This window comes from Triticum dicoccoides, chromosome 5A (genome assembly GCF_002162155.2).
Source record: "Triticum dicoccoides isolate Atlit2015 ecotype Zavitan chromosome 5A, WEW_v2.0, whole genome shotgun sequence".
Taxonomy (NCBI): Eukaryota; Viridiplantae; Streptophyta; class Magnoliopsida; order Poales; family Poaceae; genus Triticum; species Triticum dicoccoides.
This window is the reverse complement of record NC_041388.1, coordinates 267425466-267449686: the sequence shown is the minus strand read 5'-3', so window position 1 is coordinate 267449686 and position 24221 is coordinate 267425466. Positions and strand designations below refer to the sequence as shown.

Genomic DNA, 24221 nt, shown 5'->3' with positions numbered 1-24221 from the left:
ACCCGATCCGGCGGCGGCGATCCATGGAGAAGTACGAGAAGCTGGAGAAGGTGGGGGAGGGCACCTACGGCAAGGTGTACAAGGCGCGGGTGGCGGCGACGGGGCAGCTGGTGGCGCTCAAGAAGACCCGCCTCGAGATGGACGAGGAGGGGATCCCGCCCACGGCGCTGCGCGAGATCTCCCTCCTCCGCCTCCTCTCCGCCTCCCTCTACGTCGTCCGCCTCCTCTCCGTGGAGCAGGTCACCAAGCCCTGCGGCAAGACCGTCCTCTACCTCGTCTTCGAGTTCCTCGACACCGACCTCAAGAAGTTCGTCGACGGCTTCCGCAAGGGGCCCTCGCCCAGGCCGCTCCCCACCCAGGTCGTCAAGGTATATCTATCTACCATCTCCTTCGCAACCACGACCTTTTTCTTCAGTATACTGTACTACCATCTTCTTGCGTACCGATTCCTATAGTTACCTCCCCACGGAAATCTGCTACCTTGAAGCGCGGCGGCTTTGCGATCAAAACCAACCGATCCGTGCATCTCGATTTACAGTATTATAATCGTGTCAAATGATGACGGTGTGAATCGTAAGTGGACAACAAGTAATTTGAAGCACTGATTGATGGTGCTGTGGAGGACGTACAGATCGTACAAGAATCAGATCAACGCGTCAACCTAAGGCCTCATGCTTGTAACTAGAAAGGTCTAATTTTTCGTAAATTCGTGCATATATAGTTGCAACGACAAATTAGGAATGTAACCTGTCAGCATTTACAGTACCTTGCTGGTGATGATCACTCAGTTTCTATTTTGAGATCGAATAGAGAAATCTGTCTCATTCCTAAAGTGAAAGAACGCTGAGCTTGCTTTGGAAACAGATAACGCACCATCAATCCACCATTGTTGTTTCCATACAAACCTTGTACTTGTCTCTGCAGTAAATTTTCTTCACGCGCAATTCAGTTTGGATCCACAGTCGTCACAGGATCGGAACTGCATGGAATTCTGCGTTTCATATTTTGATTCTCTCCATTAGCTTCTATTGCGCGTGACCATGCGCCTGATTACTTCGGCATGAAAATGACAAAGTAACTTTCTTTGTCCTCTTGCAGAGTTTCTTGTACCAGTTATGCAAAGGAACTGCGCATTGCCATGGCCATGGCGTCCTTCACAGGTCAGACCTTTGTTGTGTGGTCTTTGTTGCTGGAATTGTCAGCTCGATACAACATTTACATTTGCAGCTATGTGGTTAATCCTATTCTGCTTGATTTCATAGGGATTTAAAGCCACAAAACTTGTTGATCGACAAGGAGAAAGGGGTACTGAAAATTGCTGATCTTGGGCTAAGCAGAGCTTTTACTGTTCCCATGAAAAGTTACACCCATGAGGTACCGCTTAGCAACAAAGTTCATACGATTTTACTGAACATGCTCTAGTAAGTTCCTCATCATGTCGTCTGTTTTGTGTTGTAGATTGTGACACTCTGGTATAGAGCTCCTGAAGTTTTACTTGGAGCCACACATTACTCAACTGGTGTTGACATTTGGTCCATCGGTTGCATCTTTGGTATGAAATGCCTTATCCTTGTATTCAGAACAAATAGTACAATCCATGTACAACCTCCATAACGAAAATGCATTAGCAGATAAATCGTCACACTTGTGCAATAATCAGTAAAAGAGAATAAATAGTTTATCTTGCATCAAACACAAAAAAGTTTGATATTTCCATGCATCTTATGAAGCAGCACAATTTACTAGAAGTACTCCAGTAAAAGAGAGCATACGTTTTATCTTGCATCAAGACAAAAAATAGTATTTTTTTTCATGCATCTTATGAAGCAGTGCAATTTACTACAGAAAGCGTTTGCTAATTGATCTAATTTCATGATTACTGTATGTCTTATTTTTATACTGAATGCAATCTACGTTCAACTTCCCAAGCAAAATACAATAGCATATGACTTGCCACACTTGATCACAATCAGTTAAGCAGAAACAAAAGTATAGTTTATCTTACATCAAACAAAAGATTTAGCATTGATCTGTAGCACTAATTTTAGAGGCCTCATCTTGTCAAGGATACCATTTCAAAGAAGCATTTGATAAACATTGTACTAGATGCTTTTGTTAGAAAAGAAATAAGCTCCAGTTTTCCACAGTCCTTGTGTTATCTGAACTAAACACACCATATTGTGCTTCAAGTTCTTCCCTTGCTTTCTTTGACTTGACACTATTCTGCGATTGCCAAGGTCTTCCCATTTTGATATTGTAACTTTCTAATGCAGCTGAAATGGTCAGAAAACAAGCTCTTTTTCCTGGCGACTCTGAGTTGCAACAGCTGCTTCACATTTTCAGGTACTTTGTTTTCTTATTTGCATGAGCACCACCAATATGCAGTACTTTGTCTGGTTGGTTGATGGGATGGTGTATTAGTATGCCTGATCCTAGTGAAGTGTTCTTGTTCTGTCCATTATTCCTTGTTCCAATGGATAAATAACTTCTGACTTGGGAAGTCGATTGAAGTACTTATTACTACAACATCTGACAGTTTATTTCATTCTGTATGCATCTAATCATTTGACTGAAACCTGCTTCTGAAAAGGTTGTTGGGGACTCCTAATGAAGAGAAGTGGCCTGGAGTATGTGCTCTGAGAGACTGGCATGACTACCCACAGTGGAAGCCACAACATTTGTCACGTGCAGTTCCAACACTGGAGCCTGAAGGACTCGACCTGTTAGGGGTAAATTAAGGGAAACATAAGACGCCAATTTCGTATGTCTGTCCTTGAGGATGTTTGTATCTGAGCTAATAGTTTCTTGCTTCGGTGAACTGCAGAAAATGCTTCAGTTTGATCCAGCGAACAGGATCTCAGCTAAAGCGGCAATGGACCATCCCTACTTCGACAGCCTCGACAAGTCCCAGTTCTAGTTGTTGCTGCTGTCTTGGGAGTTGGTCCTTCGCCATGGAGCGAGGAGATTGGAGATTTGATTTGCTTGCCATCTAGGCAACCTGATCGATCTTGATTTATCAGCTACTCGGTTTTGTTATTGAGTGGGCAATCGATTTGCCTGTCTTTTTATATATCATTGTATGGATTCTGGTGGTCGGAAACTAAACTGCCACTCATGATATTCCCTGATGTTTCTATCCGGCATGATGCTCTGTTTTATCTTTTAATATTATTATTTTGAAACAAGGCAAAAAGATTTCCATTTTCATTGATTAAAAAATATAACACACAGAGCGGGAAATGAAAAGTAATTACTTCCGTTGCTTGGCACTCTTTGATCTTGTGCACGTCCTCATCATGGGGCGGCGGTGTTGCGGTTCGCTCGCTCATTCCAAATTTTCCAAGAGATGAGCATCATTAAAGAAGCGACATCCTTGTACCTTGTGATTTTGTAAGGATTGTGCCAATATGACTTTGGTCCTTCACCAAAGTCATATTGGCACAATCACTAGGCACGATGTAATTGAGCCCGAGCCAAGCCTTGATATCATACCATTGTAGTCGTGTATTGGTAAAGGAGATGCGCTGCCAGTTTTTGCGTTTTTGGACTTGGTTGCAAAGAGGGCAAAACCCATAATTTGGCGAACCCCAATGCTGAAGTCTATCGGCCGTCCATAACCTATCTTTCGATATCATTAGTAGAGAGCATAGTGCCATTTCAAAAGCAAATTCCTAATAAGGCACAAATTTAGGGGGAGCTCTTCTGTATCATATGATTTTCAAAGTCTCATACTCATATTTTATATCACATGCAAAGCTTTGAGCTATGTTGTCATCAAGTAGCAAAAAGGGAGAGATTCAAAATGCATCTTCATCCTCTAGGTGGATTTTTATAATTATCAAATCTATTTCAGATTATAACCCAAATTCCCAAAAGACGCGACAAAGGGAGTAGTTGGTGAAATAACTCTCATGCAAAAGTTGCCCCAGACTGAGATAGTACATAGAAGGTAGATTTTAAAAGACATATTCATATTACTTACATGCCAAAATAAAAGCTTTTAAAGAAATATAAAAGGACAATCAGTGTAACGATATTTAATGATCAACAATTGTGATTTCAATGTTATTCGCAAAAAAAATGTGATTTCAACGCCCAAAAAATGAACACCCAAATATCAAGAGGAAATAGTTTTCTAAGATAAAAAAGTAACAATCTAGAGGTGCAAATGTGCAAGCCGACCCACTAGTTCCAAATATAGAAAGAGATAGAACCGGTAGCAGCAACAGAAAACATACATTTACAATAGAATGCTTTTAGATTGTAACATTGCGTCGACCTATTAATGCACAAACGCACTCCCAGATGTGGTTGAGAAAGAAATATTTACATCATCTAAGAGCATCTCCAACCGGAACCCCACTCTGCCCCCATATGTCCGATGGATGGCCTGGACACTGTCCGGGCCAAAAAAAAAGGTCATCCAATCGGACCCTCCCCCCAAACCTAGCCCATAAGGTCGAGTTGCTGTAGCACACCAGCCATACCATCGTCGGGTGTCTAGACTGGTCTCATAGACCAACACTAGTCTTACTTGTACGTACCCAGAATCAACTTCTCAATCAGTCACCCGTCCTCAAATTGCTACAAGCCAAGCACCCATAAATTTGATGGTCCTCAAATTCCTTGTTGATATTAGTAGTCTATCATGTCTATTAAGTTAGGATATCACATACACCCCCACTCAAAGAAACATACATCCTCGCCAGCCCACAGAAACATTCCCTTTTGGTACACATCTGTGTGTCCAGTACCCCTGACCCGCGACACCCGTGTAACTGCAAGGGTCGGCTCTGATACCAAATGTAGCGCCTCGGACAAATCTAGTGGTTCACCCACCAGTTCCTACTCGTTGCGCCTGACTGCCAACTAGGATCTAGACTGGCCCCACATACCAACACTATAGTCTTTCCTGCATACTATGTCCTCACTCGTGCGCACACGGGATCAACTATCCAGTTTATCACCCATCCTCAAATTGCTCCAAGCCAAGCACGCTTAGCTTTAAGGTTTCTTTCGGATGGGCTCCCGAAAAAGAAGAAATTCCTTGTTGGTATGAGTAGTCTATCATTCCTATTAAGTCGGGATGTCACAGTTTCCTAGCAACCCTTGAACCCAACCCATATGTGGAGTGAATTTGAGGCCGTCTGGACGCGTTTGCCATGTCAGATCCGACATGTCTGGCCCAAATCAAATGCTCCCAAATTGACCTCCACCCTCACCCGACCTGCCCTCTACATCCACTTTTGTCCTTGTTCACGTCGCCCCTTGCCTAGCTCCGCCGTTGTCCCCACCCTAGCTATGTTGTCATCCCTAGCCCGATGCGCCGCCGCCATCGACCCTCATCCCTCCCGAACGTCCTTGCCGCCCCGCACGCTGACCCCGATAGATCCTACTTCGTTGAACATACACCTCACCTGCCATGTGTATGACGGAATGTTATAGCTGTTTTTAGATTCTTTTTCTCATTTGTAGGCAGGCGATGGATTCACCGGACGATGAGTTTGCTTCCCCAAAGGAGTTCATTGATTTATTGGATTCGTACATCGATCACGATGAAGACGATGACATGTTGGTGATGATGAGCATCCTTGAAGAAATGGATAAGAAAGAAGGAGCATGTTCTTAACTTCAAGGGTTCAGATGTCGGGCAGGATAGTTGTTGCCCGCGATAAAAGGCCAGCGGAATCTCTACGACGACTAGTTCAAACCCAACTCGGTATTCCATGAGAATTCTTTTTGGCGTCGCATATGGAGTGGTCATTTGTTCTCGTGTATAGTGAATGGTGTGAAAGCATATTATCCTTACTTCACGCTGAGGAAGGATTGTTGCGGACAACTATCATTCTCTCCCATGCAGAAACACATGTCTCTACTCCGAGGATGCTTGCATATGGTACAACCGAAGACGCCGTTGGTGAGGTCGTCCGGATGGGGAGAGGGCACATACATTGAGGCCATGGTGTAATTTTTCTACACCATGGTGAAAGGTGTTTGCCTGTTTGGACCGGAATGCTTGAGAGACCCAAATGCTGAGGATATATAAAAGTTATTGGCAATTGGAGAGTAAGAGGTTTCCCAGTATGCTCGGTTCAATCCATTGTGTGCATTAGCAATGAAAGAGCTGCCTCACATTTTTGCGCAGGCAATGGTCACACCAAAAAGGCCATCATCATACTTAAAACAATGACATCAAATGACTTGTGGATTTGCCTTTTCTTTGTCATGCCAAGTTCTGACGACGACATCAGTGTGCTTCAGGGATCTCCGTTGTGCAAGAGACTTTGTGATGGCGATGCTCCGGCGTGCGAGTACACCGTCCACAGGCACAACTACACCATGGCGCTGATGCTATCTATCATCAGTGTGAGGCGTATGTGAAGACTAAACCCGATCCCCGAGGTACAAATGCAAGCTCCTTGCACAAATGCAACAAACTGCTAGGAATGATGTATACAGGGCATTTGGAGTTCTGCAAGCTCGTTTGGGTATTGTTCGTGGAGGTGCTAAGATGTGGGATCCAGAGACAGTGGCAAGTGATGACATGTTGTGTAATCTTGCATAACATGATTATGAAGGATGAGGGCGATGGGTTGCCCGCACACATGATTTTGAGAAGCCCGGAAATACATGTCCTGTGTAATCTTGCATAACATGATTATGAAGGATGAGGGCGATGGATTGCCCGCACCCATGATTTTGAGAAGCCCGGAAGTACATGTCTGACTCCCAGAGAAAAATGCAACACATGTTGTGAACTTCCTAGAGATGCATCGACAACATGGAGATACCCATGTGCACGTGCAACTACTCATTGGTCTTACGGAGCATATGTGGATCCACACTGAAAATCATCCAACTTTTGAACTATGCACTCGAATATTTTTACGTTTGAATCGTAATGGCCGCTTAGTTTTTCCTCTCTTAATAGATGATAATGATGATGATAAGCTGACTCAGACGTATTCCAGAAAAATAGTTGGAACGAAATGGAAAATACCCTAGGGCGAAAGCACACATGTGAATCAATCAATTATTCTCTGGTTCGGACTACAACATCCGAGTGGCAAGACAGCTTACTCATTTTCAAAAAACGGAATTCAACTGTGATATAAACAGGTGCAAACTGCTCCCTGAACCACTTGACCGCCTTCTTTTACAGAGATGTTCAGCAGTCCTTTCCAGGCTAAACCAATTTACTAAGAACCTCAGATGTTAGAGGAACAATTTAGGAAACTCAAAACAACGTGTACTTTCACTGATAATAGATCATGGAAGGATATCACCATCAATTGCATGGGTCCACTGACAGAGAAAACATACCAACTACACCAAGGCCAACAGTTGCAACCACGACACACTTTCATTTTCAGTGTTGGTGCTGCACCAAGTCATGATGCAGAGAGTTACTTCGATTTACCAAAAGAACCAGTGGCAAGATTTCTCTCCAAATTCCAGTTCCTTCGCCAGTTCTGGACTGCGCTCCTTACTGTGCCTTTCGCCTCGCGGATCTCTGCATCAGTGAATTTATGCTCCACGATTCCTGTTGGACCTGGCTGCAGAACATTGATTACAGTCTCAACATCTCGCTCCACCTGACTGTGCATGATCATCAAGAAATCAAATTAAAACAGATATGACATTCCACGATAATCTGGGATATTTGCGATATAGCACAAACTTGCTCAAATTTTAAAGGTGGGATGCAAGTACCTAACAAACTGGGGCAACCTTTGAGGTAACAGTCTCAGGAAGGACATCACGACAAAAATCCTTGCCTTGATTCAGATTGTTTCCTGCCACTAAAAATGGCCACAGTTCACAGGAAGAAGAAAGATTACATGACTAGTTTTAGCCTAACGTGATGCAATGAAAACACATTGAAGCCGATGAGAGTACACCATCGCACCCTAGATTTTTCTTATCTGAATCTATCAAGGGTTTGTCCTTGGACATGTCAACTACAAGGTTTGTTTGCAAGTTGCAGTAAGTGTTCGATCCGATTCTAACACAAACTTATCAAACAAAATAAGTTGTCATCAATCGAACAGCCATACTATATGAAAGATAATTGTGAATGGATCATAGTAGTAATTGAACTTAAAAGTGTGCTGTCAGGCCACCTTCCATGTTCTTCTTTAACATGATAAAGACAGCTAGTACCTTAGCAGCCTAGCACAGTATCCTAACATCTGAAATGCCTGCAATTAGGAAATAGATGCATCGACACCTGACATAGTCCCGGGAACAAAAAACAAAATCCCGTGGTGCCAGCTCAAACGAACAATGGGGGAATGGCTTGAGGGGCATGTGGATGTGGGTTCGGCTGAAGCCCCAAATTTTCTTTAAATATAAACTACTCCATGGGAATTGCACCGAGATACATGGGAATCGGAGGGCATTCCTGCCATCGTATGATGAGCCAGAAAGATTGGGGTCAGCTGAGAAGCCTGAGATATATTGCAGAAGAAGGATATTCTAGTCGGGGTTCCATTGTAAAGCGATCCACGCAAGATGGGTCTTATGGTCTAGAGAGAAGGGAAAAAAACTAGGCCTTCACCATCCCAAATCCCACGCCGCGCGGCTCACCGCATCTCCGCCCCCTCATCGCCGCTGACCTCCAGCATCTAGCCGTCATTTTCCACTTCTCCCGACACAAGAACAAGTTCCGCCATGCATAGGAGGAAACAAGGAGCGATAGGGATCGCTACCTGTGCCGTTCCCGGAGTGGAGAGCGGATGGGGGGATGGCCGTGCGCCAGGAAAGGAAGCCGCGCCTCGATCGCCGGCCGCCGTTTCGCTGGACTGGAGGTGCGGAGGCAGGGAGCGGCGCTCCAGATGCTATTTCGATTTTTTATTTTTCTGACATCATCCAGATGTTATTTCGATGGGGGCAAATCGGCTTTGTGATGTAACTGAGGCTCAAGAAAGTAAAATGTTGTACTAAATGATACTCCCTCCCTAAAGAAATACAAACTAGCGTTTATATTCTTTCACGGAGCGAGTACGTAGTTTTTTTAATCTTAAAAAAGAAAAAATAATTGGGTCTCAAAACCCCTTTTGTATTGCCTACTAAGCAAACCACTTGATGGGACTCAAAACCTTTTTGTACAGTGTGTTAGATATATAGATAGAGATATATGTGTTGTATTCAAACTTCTATCTCTTCTCCCTCTCGTGTAATCTTCTATCTCTCTCGTGTAATTCTGAAGAGTCCTAGCGACCTCCCAAACTTGTATCCCACGTTAATCTCTCAATGTATACAGCGGTCCGAGATCAAAGAGTTCAACGCTTCCTCCAATCTTTACATGATCATCAGAGCCTATCCTCATCGCATCTAGCAACCTAAGAGAAAGCCATTAGCCCGAGAGGAAACCAACCTAGCTGTTGTATTCGATGTAGATCAAAGCCACGGCAGGAACCGATACATCCATCGCCGCCTCTACCGTCTCCACCCTCACCACATCCACCATGAGCGCCCTGACTACCCAGTTCACCGGTTCCTCCTACGCATCTTCTTCCACCTCCAGCAACGGCGCTAGCTCCCTCGGGTTGCCTCCGTTAGAGAAGCTAACGAGGACGAATTTTCTTCTCTGGAAAGCCATCGTGATACCCCAGATCAAGGGGGCCTAGATGGAGCACTTCCTGGATGCCGCAAACAAGGCGCCCCCTGCCACCATCACCATCACCAAGGATGGGAAGGAAGAGCAGGTCTTCAACTATGCCAGGACGATCTGGTACGCCCAGCGGCAACATGTACAAGGTTACCTTATGGGATCTCTATCACGTGAGGTTCTTCCATAGGTCGTAACTCTCCAGACGCCGACCGAGGTGTGGAGCGCCATCCACGCATTCTTCGCTGCGCAAACACAGTCGCAGCTCGTCAATACTCGTATCGCCCTTGCTAATCTTCAGAAGGGCAACATGGGGATGCCAGAGTACCTCGCCAAGATCAAAGCCCTGACGGACAAGATCGCCTGCACCGGATCTCCGCTCGGCGATGGCGAGATCGTCTCCTTCGTTCTGAAGGGCCTGGACATGGAGTATAACTCGGTTGTCTCGGCCCTCTCTGCCCGCGTCGAGCCTGTCACCGTCGTCGAGCTCTACAACCAGCTTCTTAGTTTTGAAGCCCGCATCAATTGCTGCAACAAGGAAATCTACGTCAATCTTCGGTAAAAGCCTTGACTCGTGGCCATGGCTATGGTGGCCGAGGTCATGGTCACCAAGGCCAACAAGGGCGGGGCCGAGGCAGCAACAGCAACAACAGACGTGGACGCTCCAACAACAACAATGGTGTATGCCCCTTCAACAACAACAATGGCGGCCGATCTGGTGGACGGCCTCGACCCCGATGCCAGCTCTGCAAGAAACCTGGTCATGAAGTGCTTGAGTGTTGGCATAGGTACGATGAGGACCATGTGCCTGAAGAGCGCCATGTCCTTGTTGCCTTGAGAGAACAAGCAGGAGAAGGAGAGACCATGTGGTGCGCTGACTCTGGAGCAACCGATCACATCACGGGGGAGCTTGAAAAGCTTGCAACTCGTGAAAGATACTACGTCAACGATCAAGTGAATACTGCTGCAACCGGTGGAGGTATGGACATACATCATATTGGTCGTGCTTTCATTAATTCCCCTACCTCTAAACATGATCTTGTTCTTGAAGATGTCCTTCATGTTCCTCAAGCTAACAAAAATCTTGCATCTATGTCTCGTTTATCAGCTGATAATAATGTCTTCTTTGAAACTCATCCAATTTTTTTTCATCAAGGAACGGGCAACGAGGGAACTTCTTCATCACGGTAGATGCATCGGTGGTCTCTATCCCATTACATCAAGGTTTTTTAGTCGCAAGCATCATCGTCAAGTCTACTCTGTCATCAAGCCCTCCTTGGCAAGATGGCATCAAAGATTAGGACATCTGTCTTCTGTTATAGTTGAGCAAGTAGTTAATAAAGACAATCTTCCATTGTCAGGTAGAGAAAATAGCGAGTTCGTTTGTGAAGCTTGTCAATGTGCCAAGAGTCACCAACTTCCCTATCTGAAGTCTAGTAGTGTTTCTCATGCTCCTTTAGAGCTTATATTTAGTGATGTATGGGGTCATGCAAGAGATTCTTTTGGAAGAAAGAAATATTATGTTAGCTTCATTGATGATTATAGCAAGTTTACTTGGATATATCTCCTTAAACACAAATCTGAAGTTTTTGCTGTCTTCCAAGAATTCCAAAATCTTGTTGAACGTCAATTTGACAGAAAAATCCTTGCAGTCCAAAGTGATTGGGGAGGGGAGTATGAGAAACTCAACTCCTTCTTTCGAAGTATAGGCATTGAACATCATGTCTCTTGTCCTCATGCCCATCAACAGAATGGTTCTATCGAGCGCAAACACCGTCACATTGTCAAAGTAGGGTTATCTCCACCTGCTCATGCTTCTATGCCTCTCAAATATTGGGATGAGGCTTTTATTGCTGCCACATATCTTATCAATCGTCTCCCTAGCAAAGTCATTAGTAATTCAACTCCTCTAGAGCGTCTGTATCATCAAAAACCAGATTACAACTCCCAAAAAAAATTTGGGTGTGCTTGTTATGCCAATCTTCGACCATACAATCGTCACAAACTCGAGTTTCGGTCAACTCAGTGTGTTTTCATTGGCTATAGTAATCTTCACAAAGGCTACAAGTGTCTTGAAGTTTCCACGGGACGAGTCTATATCTCTCGTGATGTTGTTTTTGATGAAACTCTTTTTCCGTTTGCTCAACTTCATCCCAATGCAGGCGCTCTTCTTCATGCAGAAATCTCACTTCTCTCTGATCCTTTGACTTCTCCTGATCATGGGGGTGAATTAATTGACACTGATCATGAGATAAGTCCAACAGAAGAAAATTCGGATGAAAACAGTGCATCTAATGACAACAATATAGTTTCCATGCATGATTTTATGTGTGATGTCGGGGGTTTGGTGCGACATATGCCAACGGATGGCTTATCATGATGGGGGCAAGTAGAACGTCGCCGGTGCCTGGAAACGGGATGAGGCAAAGACATGCACGCCGGCGAATCTTACCCAGCTTCGGGGCTCTCCGGGGAGATAATACCCCTACTGCTGCTCTGCGGGGTCTCCGCATGATCACTATGGCAAAGTGCTTACACGGTTGCTCCTTGAGCTGTTTTCTGGTGGTAGGAGAGGGCAAGGCTAGCTCTCTCCCTTCTATATGATCTGGTCTAGAGCTAATGGGTTCCCACCCTTTGCATGGGTTCCCTAGGGGGTTTATATAGGCCTACCCCCCAGGGGTACAATGGTAATCCGGCTGGGCACGGGCCCAGCCGTCAGTGTCTCTGGCCTCCGTCTTCTCTGCTGACCGCTGGGGCCCGCCGACTGGCCGGGTACGGAGCCGACAGGCCGTGTCCGCCATGGGCGGGTCTTGTCGGCTGCTGATTACCGTAGCCATACTTCTGATGACGCGGGCTTGACCATGAGGTCGTGGCAACAGCCCCGCCGCGTGGCGGGCGATCACTGTTGCCACTCCCCATCTCATCTTGATTAATGGCGCGTGGGCCCTGGGGGAGGGCTCGGCCGACTCCCCCGGGCCGACTCCCGATGGGTCCGACTGGTGGTTCTCCCGCCGTCTCCCGAGGTCTCACTAACTGGTGGGCCCTGCGGCCTCCAGGCCGTACAGACAAACCGTCGTGGGTGCAGGATTCGGCCCTGCGGTGCTGATGTCAGGGCCGGCATGGCAACAGTGCCACGCCGCACGGAGATCTTCTGGGGTACGGCGTGTTGTGGCCATGCCTGCCCTTGGTGAGGGGCGGGGGTGGGCTTTGCTGTAGCCACGCCCCTGCCCTGTCCCCTTTGATGAGGCCATGGGGTTTGTTGGAGTCACAGACCGACTCCCCAAAGCCAGCTTCTCTGAAAGTCGTCCCTGGGACTCGGCCGTGAGCGGGCAGTTGGCCGCCTTGCCGTCGACTCCTCAGGAGGCGGCTCTTCGTCCTGGGGTCTTGAGGGGCGCAGCCTGCCCCGATGTCTTGAAAGGTTATGGGACTTGGCTTGGCCTACCCGTGGCCCATTACTCCGACAGTAGTCCTCGAAGCTGGTGAGGCACCACGGACGATCGGCTGAGAAGCCTCAGCAGTTTCTCTTTCCGGGTGCTCAACACATGGTCTTTGATTGACTTCTGCCGGGCTGACTAGAAGTAGTTAGACTTGCTCAACTCGGACTCACTCAATTCTGACTCGCTCAGTATTTCGAACGTCGCAGCGGGATTTAACTGGCGTGCTAGCTAAGCCTCCAGGCCGCCACCTGTTTTTGGCCTGTCACGCAGAGGGCACGTGGCTAGGCCGTCCTGCCAGCCTACGCGCGCGACGGGACATGCCCATAGGCGGGGCCCGCCACTACCGCGCCTCGGCGCCCGAGCTTATTCGCTGCGGCCCCGGTGGACGGTTGGGATTCCCGTGGAGTTACTGCGTGCAGTAACTTTATCGTGGATCGTGGGGGTCGTGGGGTTGTGGGCGCAGTAAATCCCCACGTCCTTCCCCTCGGCTTCGCAGCCCACGAGGCTATAAGTAGGGGGAAGAGGGGGGCATGCGCGCCCCTCCTTCCCACTACTCCTCGTTCTCTTCCTCCTTGCTGCTCCTCGCTCTCCTCCTTCCTCTTCTCTTCTTCGCTCCGCTGCACGCCCAAGCTCCGGCGAAAGCTGCGGCGATAGCTCGCGATGAGTTCTTCCTCCGCCACCGTGCCTCCCCCAGTGCGCTCTGGCACCTGGGACGGCTCCGAAGTTCATGAAGACCACATTGAGTTCCTCCGCCGGACCCGTCGGCTTCCTGGCGAGGATCGCGTGCAGGTGCGTCTTGCGCCGAAGGGGGAGATTTCCCCCGCACCGCAGGAGGGCCGTCGGGTCAGTGCTTTGACTGTTAACTCTGATGAGTGGGGCCGCGCTGACTGTGTCGCCCATTGGACCTGATGAGTGGGGTCGCGGCGGACGGTGCCGCGGTTAGCTCGTTGGGTCGTGGTTAGACTTGGGTCATGCACGCGCCACAACGACAGAAGCCTGTTATGCATGCACGACATGTCCAGCTACCCTTCATGCATACACGTAGCTAGCCTACCTGCATGCGCCGCTGCCGGCTGCCATGATGCGTTGACTGGCCTCTTTTTCACGGGAGCCGCCACGGACGCTGACCGGCCTCATTTTCACGCGAGCCGCCATGGACGCAGGGACGGTTGCTGCCGCTGGTTCGTATCATCTCCCACACGTGTCTCCTCAATGTGGAGCATTGTTTCACACTTTTCGATCCACTCGCATCTATTCAACGTGGCAATTAAAACCTGTTGGCAATTAAAGTGGCATATCGATCAACGCGGCTCGTTTGAATGTAGAAAATCCAAAGCGCGGCCGGTGCCACTCGCCTTCCCTTCCCCTTTCCCTATTTAAACCACCACCCCTCCACCTATTCTCCACACATCCATTTGCGCCTCCCCTTCTCTTCGTCACCCAAACCAAGAGCACTCTCAAAGCGAGGCAAGGATGCAGTACAACGGCCCCACCTTCAAGCTCCCGCCGATAGTGCCGGAGAGACGGTATCCGGCCAACATCGTCATGGAGAGGATGCTCCGCGTGTGGGCGTTCTCACATTGGACGGGTGCACGGGGGTTTGCCGAGTGGTTCCTTCGTGCGGGCTTTGCCCACCTCTCGGTGGGCTCGCCGGTGATGTTTCGACTGGAGGAAGTGCGTCCAAACTCCAGGACTCCGCCGATAGGGCTCACCGTCACCTTCACCAATAGATTTGATGCGTACTACCTCCTCGGCAAGGTGTTTTGGTGTGGATGCGAATTCATCGCATTCACAACCCACAACATCTTCACAAACTTTGACTACATCTTCCCCACCCCGCGATGGTATGCACAGCCTCCCCTACTACATCGGCCAGGACGGCATGGAGAGGGAGCAGTGAAGAGAAGGCGCGGTGAAGATGGTGGTGAATTCCCGGTCTCGATCATGAGCTTGTCTTGCCCTAGGGTGTTAGGGCTTTTATCTTTTATATATTTCTATCTTAATTATGTCGTTGGTTGTACCGTGAACTTTTAATCTCTGTCGTGTTATCCCCTAAGAACTTTGTTATGCTTGCTACCCCTATTTGATATGTCGTCGGTTATCGGTGTTTTTGCTTGCTATTTCTATCTTATTTTACTTGAGATAAATCGCTAGATGGATATGGTGCCGTACACGAGCCCTTCTGCTAAATCAATCAATGGTTGAGTATTCCTCAATGAAAACCAACAAGTTTTCGCCCATTTAGAGTAGGGTCAAGTTTTCGCCCATTTAGAGTAGGGCCAAGTTTTCGCACGCGCGGATAATAGAGTACTTGAAGTGTCAAAAAGGAAACTAAAGCTAGAAAAATGAGCCATGTTGATGTTGAAAATAAGAAGAAAAGCTATTTTTTTGAATTGTTGGTGGCCCTATTCCGTATATTGTATGAACAAAAACAAGCTAATTTTTGAATAGTTTGTGGACTATGCTATGGTTTAGGGTACCCTATGTTTTATGTAATAAGTATGCTATGGTTGCTACTTTTTATGTTATGGATGTATGCTTGCTTCGTGAGATATCGATCGATGGATATGGTGTCGTAGCCAAGCCGTAGACAAGCTCTCTAGATGGATATGGTGCCATAGCCGAGCGTAGACATGCTTCTAGATGGATATGCTGGCTAGTGGTGCCACCGGACTTTATTTTAGACGTGGTTTCAGATGGATATCATGATCTACATAATTAAGTCCGGACATGTTCTTAATAAAAAACAAAAACAAAAAATCGTGTATACAATATTTTTCTTGCAACAAAAACTTGTTTATAATACCCGCATGTGAAAAAATGGAAGTGTTGTGCCGTAGGCTATATACAGAAGGAAATTGCCATGATATGTACAAGTAAATTTGACATGTGCAAGTCCAACAATAAATCGATTTACCATCATGCACTATTTTTGTTCGGCATGGCAATAAATGGATTTACCATGGTAATAATCAAGGGAAAAACATAGCCAGCGCATGGGCCTTCGACACTCAACGCAATGAGACGGCCCAACCAGAGCTTAGTTTCAATTTGGGCCCTAGAACTATGTTTTTTTCTTCTGCGGTCAGTGTTGTCTGATGAAACTGAAGAAACTGAAAGTGTACAAAACTGAAGAAACTGACGGGTACCCGAAACTAACATGATCCACAAATTAAGCAACACAGAGCATAGAGAACATGATCCACAAATTAAGCAACACAGAGCACAGAGCACATGATCCACAAATTTAAGCAAATCGTAGAGCACATGATCCACAAATTTAACCAAATCCTAGAGCACATGACACCACACTAATAACATCTCTAACGAGTGATGACCAGCAAGTAAGCAAATCCTAGAGCAACTACACAAAAATAAAAGGGATAAAATCCTAAAGCTATCAGATTCGCCTGCTTGTTCAATTGAATCATCTGCTTCAAGTTCTTGTTCATCTTCTTTATTTCCCCCTTCAGATCTGCATCCCAACTGTCAGAGCAGCACTTTCAGAGACCAAATTCGTTGTTGCTGACGGTAGATTGAGCTCTCGGGTTGGGGCCCCATTGAATTGAATCCGCTTAACGTAGTCATCCAACCATTCAAAATGTGTGCATTTCTACATGATCTGAATCGAAAAAATGAACCCTAAATCCCAGATCGAAAAAGAACTAAAAGCAAATCGAAAATGAAATCAGAGAAAAATCATGAGATCTAACCTACCCCTCTGGCTTGCTCTCGCATTTCACGAACTCGCGCCCATAGTTGCCATTCTTGAACTCCTTCAAAGTCAACCCTATTAGTGGCGCGCTGCGTGGGTAGTCAGGACATCGCTCCATAGGAAGTGGACCATACTGGGTCCACGAGGGGCAGGAGGCTGAAGTGGAGCTCGACATATCGCCCAAAGTCGCCGGAGAAGAAGAAGTAGAGGAGGAGTGGCTCCTCTCGTCGCTGCAGAATAATAGCACCAGAATAAAGGGGGTACCCACAGAAAGGGGAGGCACAACCAACAAGTCTCATGGATCGCCTCTCACGGATCGCCCCACGATCCAACGATGTGGAGCTGTCCATGTGATCCAACGGCGCGGAGCCTGCTCGCAGCCTGCCCTCAGAATTACTTCTAGAAGACCACATTTGAGGGCTGTCGCTTGGCGCTAGGGTATGATCGGACGGCTGACGATCGGAGCTAGGGTTAGGCGAAACCCCGCGGGGTTTAGAGGGGTTTTGAGCTGGTCAATGGGGTTTCAAAGGCTTTGACTGAGCATAAATAATTAAAAAAAATGAAAAAAAATATGAAACCTTCGCCGTTCGTCGTTTTATAGGACACACTAACGAGGAAAAATACTAAACTTGGTATACGTACATTTAGAGAAAAAAACCTAGCTAGCACGGTCGAGGTAAAATGAGCACCATTAATTAAAAAAAATCAAAAAATATAAAACCTGCGCACAATGTTGTCTTGTGTGACATGTTACCAACCAAAAATCATAAACTTTGTCTATGGACATTTTCATGAAAAAACCTTCACATATATGAGCTATCATGTACAACGTTTCATAGAGACCAAGGAGAGGAGGTAGGGTTTCCCTTCGGTTTTTGAAAATTTAAAAAATCACCAAAGCTTGATTTCAAAGTGAATAAGAAGGATCTGAATTTAGTTTTCCATTTTCATATGGTAAACGTGTTTTTGATGGTTTTTCTATTAAAGTATATTTTTTGAAAAAAATGTAAAAATAGAAAGATTAATTCAATAAATAGTGATTCTCCGAATCTACACTATATAGATTGATTTGGTGTTAATAAAAATATTTGGCTCATTTGGAGTAGGTCCAAAAAACTTGATTACAAATGGGGCTGTTTACACTAGCTTGGGAGCTCATTTGGAGCACATTTCTCATGACTACAAGTTTTGTAGATGCAAAAGATATTAGATTGATCACCTAACGTTTATAATAGTTCAGCAAACTGTGCAACTCACACCACAGGGGAATGGACTGAAGTGTTGGTTCAAATTCAAAGTTTGCCTAAAATTCAACGTTTCCCTCAGTAGTTCAAATTCAAAGTTTACATATAGAATTATTACACCTTACAAGTTTTCATAGTACTTCAAATTGACGACAGAATCCTTATTACAAATCTTTAAAGTTCAAAGTTTATGACTTGCATTCAAGTTCAAATTCAAATCTTTGCCTTGCTGCTTGTGTTCCGGGATGGGTTAACCATCTTGCTTCTGGTTTCCCTGGCTGGGATATTTTGTGCTTTTGAAAGCTTTGTCTTGTTGCTTCTGATCTTCACTTCTGGTGGTGGCAGTTTTGTTGAGCTTTGACTGATCCAGCAAGTGATGACCAATTGACGGTCATATGTGGGCTCACTAATCTTTAAAGGAACTTCAGACAAAATAACTTCCTCCTCTCTTATAGATTCAAAACCTTCGTAAGCCATGGTTTCAAATTCTGCATCAAATGATGGTTCGACCGAAGTTTCTTCCTCTCTAGCTCTTTTCTATCTTGTGCCTCTAATTATCCTAGAGCTGGGTCAAACAGAAATAAGCTTAGCCATCGATAAAAAGAGAACAAATGCAAAAAAATGGAAAGATTGCACACATACTGTCGGTGTCAAAACCGGTGGATCTCGGGTAGGGGGTCCCGAACTGTGCGTCTAGGCCGGATGGTAACAGGAGGCAAGGGTCACGAAGTTTTACCCAGGTTCGGGCCCTCTTGATGGAGGTAAAACCCTACGTCCTGCTTGATTAATATTGAAGATATGGGTGTTACAAGAGTAGATCTACCACGAGATCAGAGAGGCTAAACCCTAGAAGCTAGCCTACGGTATGATTGTATATTGTGATTGTTGTCCTACGGACTAAAACCCTTTGGTTTATATGGACACCGGAGAGGGTTAGGGTTACACAAGGTCGGTTACAAAGGAGGATATATCCATATACGTATTGCCTAGCTTGCCTTCCACGCCAAGTAGAGTCCCATCCGGACACGAGACAAAGTCTTCAATCTTGTATCTTCATAGTCTATCAGTCTGGCCAATGGAGATAGTCCGGCTATCCGGAGACCCCCTAATCCAGGACTCCCTCAGTAGCCCCCGAACCAGGCTTCAATGACGATGAGTCCGGCGCGCAGTTGTCTTTGGCATTGCAAGGCGGGTTCCTTCTCCAAATTCTGTGTACCTGTCGAAATAATGTCTGGTTCCTTGTGATGATTCATACTTCTTGGCTTCTACGCCCAATAATGGCCTCTTTCCACGTGTCGAGCGAATGCGAAGAGCCAGGGTGTTTTCACATTTACCCCCTAGCTATGTAAATGAGCCGCCTATTTAAAAAGACGAGGATTCAGATCCAAATCACATCATCCTCCCTTGCCGAGTCTTCATCGGAGCGTGCCCGACAGAGATCCATTCCACCATGGCCGGTCGACGCAACTCCTCCTCTCGCACCCCTAGTTCCAAGCCTGGAGATTGGAAGAGATGTTCCATCTCGCACAACAAATTGGTGATGCTTCAGTCCAAGGGATTTCTTCCCCCAGCGTACCTGGTCCCGGTTCGAGCCGGGCTTGCCACCTATAATGGCGGAGAACAAGCGGAGAGCCGTCCCAATCCCTCCAAGGGAGAGCGGGTATGCCTTGTCCCTTATCCGGTAAGAGGGCTCGGATTCCCAATCCATCCGTTTCTCCGAGGGCTTCTGGAGTTCTATGGCCTCCAGCTACATAACCTTACGCCTGCCTCCCTACTGCACGTCACGGGATTCGTAGCCCTTTGCGAGTTATTTTTGGGCTGTGAGGCTCATTTCGCTCTGTGGAAGAAGCTATTCTGCCTTGTGCCCCGTTCTAAGAAGGGATCAATATATCAAGTGGGCGAAGCCGAAGTGTGGCGTATCGCTGGGACCGGATACCTATTTGGGACCCCGAAGAAGACGTCCGAAGACTGGCCTTCAAAATGATTTTATATAGAAGATGTCCCCCTTCCGGACCCTATTCGGATCGGCCTTCCTGAGTTTGACAACGCCCCTTTGAAGAAGCGCCAGAACTGGCGTCCACGGAACCCCCTAGAGGAAGACGACTGGGACATTCTTTATCTGATGAGCCGAATAAGCTTTTTAGCTCGATCCGGATTGACCATGATCAAGGTCATGGCTATATGCATTATGCGGGGGGTGCAGCCGCTCCAGTACAGAGGCCACCCCATGTGGGACTTCAACGGGGAGGATGACGCCACCCACCACGGCCGCAAAGGGCCGGGATCGGCTGCTGATCTAATAAAGATCTTGTCCACTTTGTACAAGGGAGAAGAGGAGGAATTCCTCCGTATCAACCCGCAGGGCGGATTTTCCATGTACAATCCTCCGAGCTGGGTAAGCGGAGATTTTTCTCGCCCGTCCGTTTTGTATTCCCGTAGTTTAAGTATTCATGCTGGCGATTTTATCGCAGGAGCTGCGCCAGGCAGTAAAGGAGATAAACAGCCCTCCTCCATAGCCTGAGGACCCTGGACGGTCCCTTGACCCGGCCTCCCAGGAGGATTCGAACATATCCGTGGAGCTGATCGATGGGTTTTTTTTACCAAGGGAGTAATGACAATACCTTGGTGGCCATTACGGCCGATTACCCTGGGCTAGTTCCAACCTCACAGGTGACTGAGACCAAAATCCCAGCACTTAAAAAGGGATCCGTCCTTGTGCTCTTTTTTTCATTGTCATATAACAGCCGTGTCTTGCAGGGGAGGTCCTCGAGGCAGAAGGCCGAGCCTATGGCAACTAGCCAACAAGGGGCCGCTAGGCCAGGCAGGCTGAAAAGATCCGTAGTACGGATTGAGGCACCAGTGCAGCGGTATAGCACGCCGTCTTTATTGCAAGACATTATTTACAGAGGCATATTAACGCCCATGCCTTCTTTTAAGGAGAAAGAGCGCTCGCCGGACTATACCCGGTGAGGCTACCAACTGTGCCTCCACAAGCCAGGCTCCAAGGCCGGACTCAGGGGTGGGAACGAGTACAAGGCGTGCACCGGGTGCTCCTTCGACAGAGGATACGAATGGACTGCCCGCCACCCCATCCGAGGTGGAAAGTGCCATGAACCATAGGCGTCGCCGGACTGTTCTTCGTGACGCTTGTTTCTCCCAAGAGGCTTTAGATGCCTTCAACTCGGGAGATGCGCACCTCCGTGCCGCTCAAAATGGTCTAGCTAGAGCCACGGAGCAGTATGTAAAAGACATACGGGTGAGAAAATTTGATGATTATATATATCAGTAGCCCCTGAGACTTGAAACAGTTAGGATAACTGATTTAAGGATCATTTGTTATGTAGGTTCTTACAGAAAAGAATACTCAACTGTCCCAGGAGCTGGAAGAGTGCAAAGCCCAACTTCAGGCCGCACTGTCTGCCGTAGAGGAGCCCAAGGAGACCCCCACTAGTAACATATCCGTCAAATGATAAGTATCATGGTAAATGTGAACTAGATTATTGACTCTAGTAAACTCTTTGGGTGTTAGTCACATGGGGATGTGACCTTGAGTGTTAATCACATATCGATGTGAACTAGATTATTGACTCTAGTGCAAGTGGGAGACTGTTGGAAATATGCCCTAGAGGCAATAATAAATTGATTATTATATTTCCTTGTTCATGATAATCGTTTATTATCCATGCTAGAATTGTATTGATAGGAAACTCAGATACATGTGTGGATACATAGACAACACCATGTCCCTAGTAAGCCTCTAGTTGACTAGCTCGTTAATCAAAAGATGGTTACGATTTCCTGACCATGGACATTGGATGTCATTGATAACGGGATCACATCATTAGGAGAATGATGTGATGGACAAGACCCAATCCTAAGCCTAGCACAAGATCATGTAGTTCGTATGCTAAATCTTTTCTAATGTCAAGTATCATTTCCTTAGACCATGAGATTGTGCAACTCCCGGATACCGTAGGAGTGCTTTGGGTGTGCCAAACGTCACAACGTAACTGGGTGGCTATAAAGGTACACTACGGGTATCTCTGAAAGTGTCTGTTGGGTTGGCACGAATCGAGATTGGGATTTGTCACTCCGTGTAAACGGAGAGGTATCTCTGGGCCCACTCGGTAGGACATCATCATAATGTGCACAATGTGACCAAGGGGTTGATCACGGGATGATGTGTTACGGAACGAGTAAAGAGACTTGCCGGTAACGAGATTGAACAAGGTATCGGTATACCGACGATCGAATCTCGGGCAAGTACCATACCGCTAGACAAAGGGAATTGTATACGGGATTGATTAAGTCCTTGACATCGTGGTTCATCCGATGAGATCATCGTGGAACATGTGGGAGCCAACATGGGTATCCAGATCCCGCTGTTGGTTATTGACCGGAGAACGTCTCGGTCATGTCTGCATGTCTCTCGAACCCGTAGGGTCTACACACTTAAGGTTCGATGATGCTAGGGTTATAAAGGAAGCTTGTATGTGGTTACCGAATGTTGTTCGGAGTCCCGGATGAGATCCCGGACATCACGAGGAGTTCCGGAATGGTCCGGAGGTAAAGATTTATATATAGGAAGTCCTGTTTCGGCCATCGGGACAAGTTTCGGGGTCATCGGTATTGTACCGGGACCACCGGAAGGGTCCCGGGGGCCCACCGGGTGGGGCCACCTGCCCCGGGGGGACACATGGGCTGTAGGGGGTGCGCCTTGGCCTACATGGGCCAAGGGCACCAGCCCCTAGAGGCCCATGCGCCAAGATATAGGAAAAAGGGGAGAGTCCTAAAGGGGGAAGGCACCTCCGAGGTGCCTTGGGGAGGATGGACTCCTCCCCCCCTCTTAGCCGCACCCCTTCCTTGGAGGAAGGGGCAAGGCTGCGCCTCCCCCCTCTCCCCTGCCCCTATATATAGTGGAGGGGAGGGAGGGCATCCATACCTGAGCCCTTGGCGCCTCCCTCCCTCCCGTGACACCTCCTCCTCTCCCGTAGGTGCTTGGCGAAGCCCTGCAGGATTGCCACGCTCCTCCATCACCACCACGCCGTTGTGCTGCTGCTGGATGGAGTCTTCCTCAACCTCTCCCTCTCTCCTTGCTGGATCAAGGCGTGGGAGACATCGTCGAGCTGTACGTGTGTTGAACGCGGAGGTGCCGTCCGTTCGGCACTAGGATCATCGGTGATCTGAATCACGACGAGTACGACTCCATCAACCCCGTTCACTTGAACGCTTCCGCTTAGCGATCTATAAGGGTATGTAGATGCACTCTCCTTTCTACTCGTTGCTGGTCTCTCCATAGATAGATCTTGGTGTTACGTAGGAATTTTTTTGAATTTCTGCTACGTTCCCCAACAGTGGCATCATGAGCTAGGTCTATTGCGTAGATTCTTTGCACGAGTAGAACACAAAGTAGTTGTGGGCGTCGATAGTGTTCAATATGCTTGCCGTTACTAGTCTTATCTTGATTCGGCGGCATCGTGGGATGAAGCGGCCCGGACCAACCTTACACGTACGCTTACGTGAGACCGGTTCCACCGACAAACATGCACTAGTTGCATAAGGTGGCTGGCGGGTGTCTGTCTCTCCCACTTTAGTCGGATCGGATTCGATGAAAAGGGTCCTTATGAAGGGTAAATAGCAATTGGCATATCACGTTGTGGTTCATGCGTAGGTAAGAAACGTTCTTGCTAGAAACCCATAGCAGCCACGTAAAACATGCAAACAACAATTAGAGGACGTCTAACTTGTTTTTGCAGGGTATGCTATGTGATGTGATATGGCCAAAAAGGATGTGATGAATGATATATGTGATGTATGAGATTGATCATGTTCTTGTAATAGGAATCACGACTTGCATGTCGATGAGTATGATAACCGGCAGGAGCCATAGGAGTTGTCTTTATTTATTTGTGACCTGCGTGTCAACTTAAACGTCATGTAATTACTTTACTTTATTGCTAACCGTTAGCCATAGTAGTAGAAGTAATAGTTGGCGAGGCAACTTCATGAAGACACGATGATGGAGATCATGATGATGGAGATCATGGTGTCATGCCGGTGACGATGATGATCATGGAGCCCCGAAGATGGAGATCAAAAGGAGCAAAGTGATGATGGCCATATCATGTCACTATTTGATTGCATGTGATGTTTATCATGTTTATACATCTTATTTACTTAGAACGACGGTAGTAAATAAGATGATCCCTTAC

The 24221-nt window shown here is 47.0% G+C and overlaps 2 protein-coding genes and 1 pseudogene across 3 annotated transcripts in view; 2 read left to right on the top strand and 1 right to left on the bottom strand.

Annotated features, from left to right (window-relative positions):
• Window positions 1-3219, top strand: part of LOC119300930 (cyclin-dependent kinase B1-1-like) — a 3614-nt gene extending 395 nt beyond the window's left edge. Inside the window, exons 2-8 of the mRNA XM_037577834.1 lie at window positions 3-368; window positions 1099-1160; window positions 1263-1374; window positions 1459-1552; window positions 2274-2343; window positions 2591-2729; window positions 2825-3219. Of these exons, the coding sequence (XP_037433731.1) occupies window positions 24-368; window positions 1099-1160; window positions 1263-1374; window positions 1459-1552; window positions 2274-2343; window positions 2591-2729; window positions 2825-2917 (915 nt within the window). The 5' untranslated portion in view covers window positions 3-23 and the 3' untranslated portion in view covers window positions 2918-3219. The remainder of the gene's footprint in view (window positions 1-2; window positions 369-1098; window positions 1161-1262; window positions 1375-1458; window positions 1553-2273; window positions 2344-2590; window positions 2730-2824) is intronic.
• A 3806-nt stretch (window positions 3220-7025) lies between these two features.
• Window positions 7026-8899, bottom strand: LOC119297197. Of its 2 annotated transcripts, none has more exons than XM_037575077.1 (3): window positions 8712-8899; window positions 7714-7796; window positions 7026-7599 (listed from the first exon to the last, which is right to left on the bottom strand). In XM_037575077.1, exons 2-3 carry the CDS (start codon window positions 7758-7760, stop codon window positions 7407-7409), a joined length of 240 nt encoding a protein of 79 aa, XP_037430974.1. In that variant the 5' UTR covers window positions 7761-7796; window positions 8712-8899; the 3' UTR covers window positions 7026-7406. The 2 variants fall into 2 exon arrangements, with proteins under 2 accessions (XP_037430974.1, XP_037430973.1); XM_037575076.1 differs by having other exon boundaries at window positions 7714-7802; window positions 8712-8896.
• A 1090-nt stretch (window positions 8900-9989) lies between these two features.
• On the top strand, window positions 9990-10128 carry LOC119304619 (annotated as a pseudogene).
• The last annotated feature ends 14093 nt before the right edge of the window (window positions 10129-24221 follow it).

Excerpts from the sequence above, each read along its gene's own strand:
- LOC119297197 (XM_037575077.1), bottom strand. The coding sequence starts at position 7,760 with ATGTCCTTCCTGAGACTGTTACCTCAAAGGTTGCCCCAGTTTGTTAG. Across the intron at positions 7,600-7,713 it reads AGGTTGCCCCAGTTTGTTAG|TCAGGTGGAGCGAGATGTTG; the intron begins GTACTTGCATCC and ends GATCATGCACAG.